Genomic DNA, 12204 nt, shown 5'->3' with positions numbered 1-12204 from the left:
AGTTCTAAGAAGAAAGCAATGTCCAATGACTTCTGAAATTTTGCCCAGAAAAATATAAAGATTAGTCCAGGCAATCACCAGGTGACTTGGGACCAAAAAAATGCCACCTGTCTGCAAATAGTGATGATACTATTTTTCAACTTTTCAGAGATTGTCATATGAATGGTACATTCCAAAGGGTATCCTGAAAACAGGTTGGATGAACAAGCATCTGAATTTGGTTCCTGCGCTTGTTGTGGTATTTTATGAGCTAGACTGGGATGAGCCACAGTGGAAAGAAAAACAATCAGAGTGTGCTACTAAAGTTGAAATTGTCAGGTATTATTTTATGTATTCTATAAAATATGTTTTAAATAACACGGAAGAGGGAAAGAATATATAATTCACATTTTTTCTTCTGGTTTTAGCATAGAAGCTGTTATCTATCTGAATGCTTCTTTAAAAGCTTTACAATGTTTATGGTACCTGTCAAGTAAAAAGTCTTACACTGCCGTTCCTTTTTAGAATCTAAGTGGCAAATAAAACACCAATGTTTGAGTCTTGTGAAGTTTTAAAATCTGTATATTTGTTATTACCCATCTGAAAGAACAAATAAATTTTACTTTGTTAAGTCTTTATAATCTTTGTTAGCTTGATGTCTTATTTTTTTCAGGCAGAGTTTGCAGGGCCGAAACACAAAAGTTGCTGTAGTTTTAATTCAGAAGAAAACTCCCTTACCTCCAGGTAAAATACAATTTAACTAGAGTTGTGTGGCTGAAACATGGTAATCAAAGAATTGTGAAATGTAATTCTTGTTTAATGACCAGAAATATGAGCAGTGAAAACAATTGGAAATAGTTTAGGTTGGAATTCAGTATTCATCTTCCACTTATAAATTTTTTGTCAATAAAAGCAGGACATTTTTCCCCTCTGGTTGTCAATAAACCCAGAAGGATTGTCCTGGATGATTGGATATCCTTGGAAACAGATTTATAAAAGTTTGCCTCATTGCATTTTTGACAATGCAGTTCTGTTAAGGGAAGAGAAGACTTGATGCATTAAAATAAACAGGAACTTTTTCTTTATAATACAACTACAGTTTGTAACTGACAATTTTGCAGTACAATTTTACTTGTTAGGAAAAATACTTAAACCAAGAAAAGATATAGATACAAGATACATTTAGGAAATCTTTTAATAAAGGCTTTGGTTAAGATGAGAGTCTGCAATATAGAAATTCATGGAGAAAAGATTTTCTCTTCCTCCTTTTGAAAATGCATAATTCATATAAATTAACTTGAAAGAACTGTCCATCAAGCTAATTGCTCAATTGTTTTACAGCAATTGTTAACATTGGAAATTTGGATCAATCTGGACATAATTATTTGCTATAGTCTGAAATCCATCAGCCTATAAAATGGATCAGCCTTTCCTATGAAATGAATCAGTTAATTATTTCAGCTTTTGCCTAATGAATAAAAGAGTTAACAGCTGGAAAGTAAACAAGCAAGCTCAAAGAGCACCAAGGACCCCTCATTTCAACCCTGAGCTACAGATACTCGCCTTTATTGATTACAGCTGTGTGCAGAGGAGCAGTAAATCTGATTCTTTCTAGTGGGGTGGTTGCAGTCTGAGAGTGGGAGGAGAGATCAAGCCTTGGGCATCCAGTGTGGATTGCCACAGGGCTGATCCCTCCCTGATCTTACTAAATATCTCAGATGATAAGGCATCATCAGTACTGATAGCACTTGGCTATACAACTCCAGACTGAATGGGAGATACAGTGGAAGTCTTGATCTTGTGTTTGGAAATTATTATGCCTTTGAAAGGGGAGGAATAAATTAAAATATCAAACAGCTGGCTATTATTCTAAAAGCCAACTGATTACAAGACAATTCCAGCTTTACTTGTGACTAGGCTTGTGATCTCCCAAAGTAACATGGGTCATAATTTGGTGGTCTTTCAGGCTAACAATTTATGCCAGATGAAGAGGTGCAATGTGTACCCAAAGGACTTTTGCTCAGCTTGGGCTTGTATTCCAATTAAGATCATTCCTGGAGTGGGAGACAATAGTAATAGTTACTCATACCTTTACTCCTCATAGCTGGATTATTGTAATTTCCTTTACACAGGACCACCTAGAAATGACAGCTAGTGCAACATGCAGTGGTCTGCATATGAATGGCACTGTTTTGATATTTCTATATAATGTCTGTGTTGTGGGAGCTGCATTCATTACTAGTTTCTGTTTTCTGGGTGCAGTTCAACATGTTGCATTGTTGAGGACTTGGATATCTATAAAACTGCTTGCTTTGAGTAGAATTTGCCTCTCAGAGGTATACAAAGAGAGAACATTTGTTAAAAGATATTTGTTCTCTGCTGAAGGTCATATCTTGTGCAGTTAGATACCCTGCATCCTATTTATTAACATTTATATGTTTTGTAGATTAGTTAAATTGGCCCAATTGAAGAGGCATAATCTCTTTATTATTACCTGTAACAAATGTTTGAGACAAACCACATCAATATTCCTTGACTGGTGATGATGATATTGTTTAATCATGTTGATTATCAATGATTATGTGTACTGTTTTCTTCACATTTTTTGATCTTGTATGGCTGCTTTCAGTTGTTTCATTGTTTCCTAGATACATCGTAATAAAGTTTGTGAATATTTGGATTAAGATCATTCAAATCATTTTTAATGTGCTTGTCTGTATTTGCTCTAGGAGAAGATGTTATTGCTTCAGAAAGAGCAGCAGCTTTATGTAATGCTTGTGACCTTTCTGGAAAGTCCCTATTTGTTTTGCCACACACTGATCATCTTGTAGGTTACATTATAAGGTAAGCAGATAATGCAAAATACAGGCTTTTCTGTATTAATTCTTTCCTTTTTTTTTGCCAATATATATATATATATATATTTTACAAACATAATAAAAAAAATAATTGTGAACAAATTATTGGTCAGGTACATCTTTAAACATATCAAGTTTCACCTAAGTTATAGTCTAATACAATGTATTTTCCTTCTTCTTCTTTAAATTATTTATTTGCACACAATCTGATTATAGAAATAAATCAAATTCAACCCATTCAGGAAAATATTTAAATGAAGTCTAGTCCCCGTGCTTGATTCCCTTCAACATCATTAATAAATTCTATTTACGTTTTAAAATTTCACCACTCTCAGCTTTATATCTACATTATTAATCAGAGGTCATCCTATCTAAAATCTCTTTCTTAAAACTGCCCAGAGATCACATAGACAATTTCATTCTTCCCTTTGTCTTTCTCTGCCTCTCAATCAATAAAATATATTTAAAGTTTTCCATCTAATCCATTTTAATATCAAACAAAAAATTTAACATTTGCAAAGGTAGTCACTAATTATTTCCCCCAGTTATTCCCCCAAAGTATTAACTGTTTCCTTAGAAGTTTTATCAAATCCTTTCATTACCTTACTTATTTGTAAAAACAAAAAAAGAGAATCTTTTCCTCAGTATAATAACACTCATTTCCCTCTTATCCCAATTTATTCTAGTATTTTTCCCTCCATTTCCTAAAACCTCAATTATTTTTTATCATAGTTGTAACTCATATTTTAATATAGATATTAACATTTTCTAAAATAAATTTCTTAACATAACTCTAAAAGCAGCCATTAGTTCCTTTCAAAAAAATGTCGTGCGTCTACATCAGCAGCGCCTTCTCTGTGGGAATAGTCCACTATTCCATTCTTACTTTCTTTGCCTCTGAGTTCTTCTTAAGTAAGAAATTCTCCACTTAAATCAATAATCCAAAGACACACCATCTAGAAATCTCTTTTAAAACTGTTGTGTGGTCCCAACGACATCAATCCTCATGGGAATAGTCACAAGAAAGCTATTTGACTCTTGCTATTTTCCTCTGCCTCCAATTATAAAGGCAGCCATAAGTTCTTTTCAAAAAAATGTCGTGTGCCCACACCCACAGAACTTTCTCCATGGGGAATAGTCTGCTATTCCATTCTTGCATACTTTCTTTGTCTCTGGGTTCTTGTTTAAATAGGGAATTCAATTTCTATAGTTCAAAGGCACGCCATCTAAAACTCTCTTCTAAAGCTGTTGTGTAGTCCCAGCAACACCAATCCTCTAGCTGTCTTCCTCTGCCGTTAGATGTCTCCTTTTGAAACAGTTACTGTGCACAAATAATAAGTAGCCGTTTTGGTGACAAGGTTCCTTTGTTCTCAAATGCTTTTGTATGTGGAGGTCAATTTTCCAAGATTTCCCCTTAATTGTATTTATTTATCTTCCAGATTCTTATGTCCTATTGATATCTTTAATGTTCCATAAATTTAAGACAGAGGGATTTGAGATATTCGCATAAAAAACAGTTCAATAGCTTCTTTTACTTTTTTCTCCTATTTCTATTAGTTTCCAATATAATCCATAAAGACTTCCAAGAATCTCCAAACCATTGTTTAGTTGGAAAAAATTTATTTTCCTTTTCTTTATTTAAATGGGGCTCTGCTTCCATTCCAAGCCCTATCTTCTCTCTTTCACTTTCCGAATGTGTATTCTCCAAATTGACTTTCACTTTCAGTTGTTATTCAATTAGCCGCCAATCTACAAGTTCTCCCCAAGGCTTGTGCCTATTTTAAATTCTTATTTTTTCTTCGTGAGATCATCACTCACCCGACTTCAACAATTTGTTCCTTGATATTTCTTCCTCCTGCCCACTCTTATAGCCGCCGCGGCTTTGGTGCAGCTGCCATGATGGACTATGGCACTGCATTCCTCCCTGCTGGGTCAGGGGAAAAGATCTGAAGCTATGGGGAGTTTGCCATCTCCCCGTTCGCTCCGGCGGCTCCCCCACTCTTCGCTGCCCCTTCGAGGCAGCTATGGTCCAATCCAAAGTTCTGACGGACCCCCTGGGTGGGGGGATATCGGCGCAAACCCCGGAGACATTGGGGTTTGCAACCGTCTCGCCTGTGCGCTGGCCACCTGGCTTTTCTGTATTAATTCTTCAGAGGCAGAAAGGGTTAGGGTTAGAGAAAGACAGGTGAGATTATTTCCATTAAATAAATAGTAACTGTTTAAGGGTGGTTAATATAGTTCATTCTTTTACAATCGTTTAAATAGTTAGAAGGAGTGTAGTGTAAAATATAAATATAACTTAAATGCTTTCAGGGAAATATTATCCGTCTGTATAGGACTTTCCCTAACTGTAATTTTATGTATATTCTGAAATATGTCTCTTGTTTTTGTTTCTAAAAAAAATTGATTTTCTTTCATAGATTAGAAAATGCTTTCTATGAACATGCTCAGACCTATTACTACACAGAAATACGAAGAGTAAAATCTCATAAAGAGTGTTTGAACAAAACAACACATCAGGTATTATTAAAATTACTGATAAAGTAACCTACTACTGAAGCATTAGAAGTATGATCTTAAAGAATATAAATATATAACATTATTAAAAGGTAATATTAGTATAAAAGTTACTTATAGAATGTTTTCTTTATTCCGGTTTCAGTAGGTAAACCTCAATTAAAATAAAGTTTATTCACCAAGGCTTTCTTGTGATGTTTCAATGCTGTCGTTTATTAATTCCTGTTAACAAGTGATACTATTACTGTTATTTTATTAGAAAATTAATGTTTCATTATATTGAAAAATGGAAGAAATGACTTGTGTTTGCATATGTATATCTCTTTGTCTATCAGAAAAAGATAAAGAAGAAATGAAAAGCAGTTTGGGAAAATTATTTATATCCTGCTGTTTTACTAAAATTGCCTAGAGATTGTAAAACATAATGATAAAATATCTGAATGCAAATTTTAGAAGTGCTATAAAAGCAAATTACAAAGTGCAATCTAGCAGCAAAAATAAAACTTACGCTATACGCTAGTGAACAAAATTAATTGAAATCCACTGAAAATGTGTCAGGCTTACTATTTACCTGAGTATGAAGAGATATTGATCCACATTTAATGTTGCCTACATTAGAAAGTTTATAGTTAAAATTAACATAGTTTAAAATGTTGCCAATTGTTTATGTTGCAGCTTTTGTTTGTTAGACACCAGTTCAAAATAGCATTCTTCAGTGAGTTGAAGCAAGACACATTAAATGCTCTAAAGTAAGTATTTTTATTCAAATATTGAAATAGTAAGTGAAGGTCTCTGTTCATCAAAGACAGGGAATCAGTGGTAGAAGAGTGGAAAGATTTTGTATGTGATAGTTGTTAAATTACCCCCTGCTATTTTCCAGGATTAAGTACATACTGCATGTTGTTCTTCTCATATAACTTCACTCAAAAATAGTAACTGCCTTATGGTATAGTATCAACAATATTGATTCATTTCAACATGATGAGCACGTCTTAGCCACCCAACTGGATTAATTTCTTAAATAAATCAAAAGACAGTGGGATTCATCCTAGAGAAAATGTACCTAAGAGTTAACACCAATTTGATGGCAATAATTAAATGGTGGAAGTACTTGAAAGATGTGAAGAAGTGCTTTTTTGGAAAAATTGTTAACTGTGGAAAGGGTTAGAGTTAGAGTTAAGGTTACCATGTTTGTCATTTAAACTTTGGGATTTTGGGATTGTTTAACGGAATTTTGTATTCCAAATGAATATTATTTTATGTTTAGAAACTACAAAACTGCCTTTAATCTTGTACATGAATTGAGAGCTCATGAAACAAACATGCTGGAAATCAAGACTATGGCAGGATTTATAAATTACAAGGTAAAAACTATGTATTATTTTTACTTGTACTATTAGGCTAAAGGTAGAATAATACCGATCTATACATGTATTAAAATTTTGTAGTTGATGATATCTAGAAACATATTTGACAAGAACATTTTTATCCTTCTTAATGTTGGAATGTGGTAATAGGCAATGTATTGCTGACCACGTCAGTAATTCTCAGAAAATCAGTCAGTTGAGTGACAGGAAGGTGCCAGTGTAATTTCTAACTAAGGACACTACACACTAGTTGTTACAATCCTGATCTTTCTAGCTTATAAAGCAATTGGATGGCAAATGTGTACACATCAGAGAGAGTATCTCAAAAGTGCTTTTTCAAACATCAACTGGACTTCGTTTTTTCCTTAAGGAAGACATTTTGCTTCTTATTCTAGACGCTTCTTCAGTTCTGACTGAATGGGGGGTGGGAGATGGAAGGATTCATTTGCTGTTTTCTGATCTTTAGCACTCTCTCTGAAAGCAGTTGAGGTCACTTGGAGGTTTATCTATGCCCTGAGGGTCATCTAAATCAGAGTGCAAATGGGTCTGGAATCTTCTTGGAACTGCTGAAAGGACTGTGTTGTAAATAGGAGATATTCCTCCCCGTCTGTTGAGAGAGCATAGATGGCCTCTTTTATTCATCTTTCAAACAAGTGATTCTCTTTGTCCAGAATGTGGACTTTTACCTAGATGACTGAGAATCTTCATAGACATCAGAGAGGGTAGTTCAGGAGCTTGAAGATAAAGAATGACCAGTCAAGGTTCCCAAGATCCACATGTGGGATACAAATTGTCCACTTTGAGTGACTGCAATATGTACTTCTTCAAATTCACTGCCAGTGGAACTTTTAAAGGGAGAATTCTAAATGTTGCTACTTTAAGAAAAAGTTGATTATCAAATTGTTGATATAATCAGTTGATGTGGAAACTGCAAAGATTCGGCCATAAGGTCTAGGCTTCTGCAGCGTTTTTAAATTCAAAATCACAAAGATGGTTCAGAGCATGTGGAGAACTCTTTGGAGTACCTGTGTCTTCCATGAATTGTGTGGGAGCCCGCATATGTTCTAAATTACCTTTTTGCCTTCAAATCTGAAGTCTTAATAGATAGCTTTATTAGGAAATCATAATTCATCCCATTTTACTAAAAAAATTGATTTATCATGGTTTTTGTTTACATTAAGTTATCTTTTTGATCATGCAATAGAGTTCCTTAAGTAGTGATTTGAGGGCAATGTGCACCTTAAGATAATCTGTTGAATAGATTGAAGCCGAGTGAGGAAAGAGTAAGGGCAGAAAGGCAAGGCAAAAGCCATGTTTCTGCTAAATACATGACCTTTTTTCATATACTTTATCAAAGGGGTGGACAATCTGATGCCTCCACCAGATTACAACTTCACCATTTGCTTTGGTTCAGGTTCAGAGCATTCTGGAAGACATTTGATGCCTGTTCTGTTCTTCCTAGCAATAGAAGAAGGGCCTTTAAGATGAAAAGCTTTGTAGACAGACCTTACTTAAACTGGCTTAGATAAGAGAAATCTGAGACTAACCCTTCTAGGGAGACCAGACTTTTCAGCATTGTTCATGGCATATTTGGGATTAAACATCTAGATTATTTGGGAATGAATAAAATCCATTCTTTTATTCCTTAACTATTAGCCTTTTCAGTTTGATCATTTTCATAACCCAAACACACTTAAAAAATGAAGGTATTTAAGGGTTGGATATAGAAAGATTCATATAAAAACATAAAAGTGGTATGGCTTTTTGCTACATAAATATACAATTTCATTACACGGAATTTTGAGTTTCTAACCTTCATAAAGTGTTCTGATTTCTCATTTTTTTAGATCTGTCGCCTGTGTTTTCAGCATAATACACCACTGGATGCAATTGAACAGTTTAGGAAACATATAGATCTATGCAAGAAAAAAATAGGAAGTGCAGAGTTGACTTTTGAGCATGCTGCCTGGATGTCAAAACAGTATGTTTTTGAAGTATTTTTAGTATTATGCTTAGCTAATTAATTACTAAGGTAGTTCAAACTGAAAAATGTTCCTTTTTGCCTACATAAGTATCAATTGAAGACTGACTCAGAATTAAGCTTGAAATAATGAAATAATGTCTTATTTGCTGACTTTATATCCTAATTTTTCTCTGAACCCAAAGTATGTGGGGGTGAGGGAAGATGTCTCCTATAATTTTATTCTCACAGTGACAGTCTGTGAGATGACAGCCAGTTTGGTTTAGGAGGAGGAAGGTGTGTTGCATATGTTCAGTTCCTTGAGTTATGTACATATATATACACATACATATACATATGTACATATGTACACATACACATACACACATACATACATACATACATACATATATACATATACACACACACACACACACAAACTTGGCTGAGAAAAACACCTAGTGAACCTTGTGAATCTTAGTGCAATTAGCAATCACCATGATAAAAACTTATTAATACTGACTAATAAGTTTCCTTTTTAAAATTGTCATTAATAGCTGATTACTGCAACCTTGCAATTTGTTTAAGGAAGCAATGGAAAGAAATGTGTAAAAGAATTTCTTATTTTTACATTTTGTGACACATAACACATTGTTTTGGTTTTTTAAATATAATTATGAAAGCTGGAAAATTTAGGGTGCTTCTTTAAATTTAGATTCTTAGCACCTTACATCTTCACGAATTGCCTCTTGCAACTACTTTTATTTTCAGTTCAACTTTTGGTAAAATATTAAAATCTATGTTTGTGGTTTCTTAACAGATTTCAGGCTTTTGGAGATCTATTTGATGAAGCTATTAAGCTAGGGTTGACAGCTATTCAAACGCAAAACCCAGGTTTCTATTATCAGCAGGCAGCATATTATGCACAAGAACGGAAGCAATTGGCAAACGTTCTCTGCGATCATGAGGTGAGTCATAGATTATTTTACAGCTCATGAAAGTCTGTGGTAAGATCATATATTTTTCTGTATCATGGTTTTTAGTAAGCCTTTGTTTACTTTCTGGCAAACTAGTATTCTGGCAAATTGACATACCAAAGAATTATAGTATTTTGTATTTGTGTGCAACAGTTTTCTTTAAGTCATTGAAATGTACTCTATTACAGTATTGTGTAAAGAACTGATATATGTTCATTCCTTTGTGTACAAGGCATTCATATAAGCACTTTTATTTATGGCTATGCAGCTTATTTAAATATCAAATTTAGTCATGGTTTATCTGCACATCACACTAATTAGATAAGGTCCTAAAATAATGCTGGGCATACATTAAGTAACCTGAATGAATTTCAGATAAAGCATACCTTACAGATTTATATCAAATGACTCTCCTTCCCAAGTTGACACTAATAACTAATGTGTATGTGCTAAAGAATCATCTATCCTACTTGAGTTGTAAGCATGTTACATATTCAATATAAATCTTGAATGTGGAACCTGAAATTTTGAAGTTTTATAGTAAATGCAAACTAAATGTTGGATACTCTAAATTCAGTGTTTTTAATGTCCCAATCCACTGTTTTACTAAATGAAAGATTTGAGCTACAGACCTGTTTGCAAATTTTAATTATAAGCCATGCTACATGAAATGATAGAATGACTATACGGTAATATGTATTTTTACTGTAAGTTTGCTAAGAAAAAGGAATTTAATATAGCTGTTCAGATTGCCAGGCAAAACATATACTTTTCTCCTTATCGTGGTTCCTATGTTCAAATATTTATTATCAATATCATTGATATTTAGTTAGCTGAAGAGTGTATACTTGGATTTAGTGTAATATCTTACGATTCAGTTGATATTTTTGCATTCTATATGAGATACTATGTTGGTGCAGGCTTGTTCTTCTATGAACTCATTTTAAGAGTTCTTCTTCCTTGACTTTTTATTTCATTATTGCTTTGATTACACATTAAAAATTAAATGTAAAGAAAAAATTTGCTGAATTTACAGTCTTCTGTGATATATCCAAATCCGGATCCATTGGAAACACCAACTGGAATGCTTGACTTCTATGGACAACGGCCATGGAGGCAGGGAATATTAAGTAAATATATTTTTATTTCTTAATTAAAAAACAAATAACTTAATAAACATTTATCCTAGAAAGTCTGAAGAGAAATTTGTAGCTCTTATAAACTGATTAGAGATGGTAACAGAATTCTGAGCTTCCTTGTTCAGCTCAACACATGTTCGTGTTCTTTTGAATGAATGAATTGGTTTTGTAGGGCTGGGCATGAAACCCAGCGTGCATGATGAATGTGTAAGGAACCCCTATGTATTTCCTAAATATTTAACAACTTACTGCAACAATAATATATGACTTAGCTGATGTTTTCCAGTAGTCACTTTTTAAAAACAGTTTCCCTGAAGTACTTTTAAGCACTGCTTCGTCGGTAGACATAATTTAGCATTGTTTAAAGTTTGAATTAATATTTTACAGTCAGATGAAATAACTTACTGGAGGTTATGAGCGTGCTTCATGGCAAATTTCAAGTTTCACTACATCAGGGATGGACAATTTAAACTCTAGGACCATTGATGACTGCTTCTGGTCCCTCTGTGATTGAGATGCCTAAAAAATAACTAGCTTGGTTTTGCAGTTTTGAAATGGGCAACATCTGGAAAATGTGTGGTGTAGGCCCTAAAATAGGCATAACAGCTAAAACATTGTTTTTTCCAAAATCCAGGAAATACTGTAAAATTTTGGATCCATTCATATATTGCCCTACCCACTTTGCATTATTAATACTCTTTACACTGATGTTAGTGAAGAAAATAGATCTGCATATTGAAATGAATTAGAGTCCTAAAACTATTGGTTTACTTTATTGCATATGCAGAGATTTGGAGAGATTACAGTTTCAGCGTCTGGTCTTAAATGTTACTCATAAGAGAATGTAAAGATTTTAAAATTTGAAATAAATGCCCTATGGCAAATATGTGACACAAGACGTGCATTCCTATTTGCAATCTGGAAAGTAGCATAAATCAAGTGAACATTTGCCTATTAGAAATGCCTCCATAAATTATCTGTTGCTAAGAAACAGTTATGAGGATTTGGGGTGAGGTGTTATTAATATTGTTTTTTTGCAGGAGCTCTTTGAATGTACTCCATATACATTTAATTCCTTCAGGGATTCTTTTAGATCAGTCTTATCAAAAGAACTAAGAATATGGTAGAATTCCAAACATTCTTTCTCCTAAGTTACAGAAGTGTTTGGAATCTATGTACTCCTGGCTTGGAACTAAGCATGTGCCTTACAGTTGCAATAATAATGTACCCTTCTTGGAGCAAAACTCATTAAAATGGATTTTTCATTGTCTTACGCAGGTTTTGATCTTAATGATCCTGAAAAGGAGAAAGTGGGAATCTTGGCACTGCAACTGAAAGAGAAGAAAGTTCTCCATTCTGTAAGTTAGATTTCTGTTTATAGTTTCTAGTTTTTGTAAGTCCAAATAT

General features: G+C 33.8%; 1 protein-coding gene across 4 annotated transcripts in view; it reads left to right on the top strand.

Annotated features, from left to right (window-relative positions):
- Positions 1-12204, top strand: part of TRAPPC11 (trafficking protein particle complex subunit 11) — a 33590-nt gene that overhangs the window by 1993 nt on the left and 19393 nt on the right. For all 4 annotated transcript variants that reach the window (XR_009156278.1, XM_058192789.1, XM_058192787.1 and 1 more), the window contains exons 3-12: positions 149-318; positions 653-723; positions 2709-2823; positions 5258-5357; positions 6030-6103; positions 6622-6718; positions 8569-8702; positions 9502-9649; positions 10695-10788; positions 12076-12155. Coding sequence is in view for 3 of the 4 variants with exons in the window: in XM_058192789.1 (XP_058048772.1) it covers positions 149-318; positions 653-723; positions 2709-2823; positions 5258-5357; positions 6030-6103; positions 6622-6718; positions 8569-8702; positions 9502-9649; positions 10695-10788; positions 12076-12155 (1083 nt within the window). In the remaining variant the exon portion in view is untranslated. The remainder of the gene's footprint in view (positions 1-148; positions 319-652; positions 724-2708; positions 2824-5257; positions 5358-6029; positions 6104-6621; positions 6719-8568; positions 8703-9501; positions 9650-10694; positions 10789-12075; positions 12156-12204) is intronic.

The sequence above is a fragment of the Ahaetulla prasina genome, chromosome 8, assembly GCF_028640845.1.
Source record: "Ahaetulla prasina isolate Xishuangbanna chromosome 8, ASM2864084v1, whole genome shotgun sequence".
NCBI lineage: Eukaryota > Metazoa > Chordata > Lepidosauria > Squamata > Colubridae > Ahaetulla > Ahaetulla prasina.
This window is presented reverse-complemented; position numbering and strand designations above follow the sequence as displayed.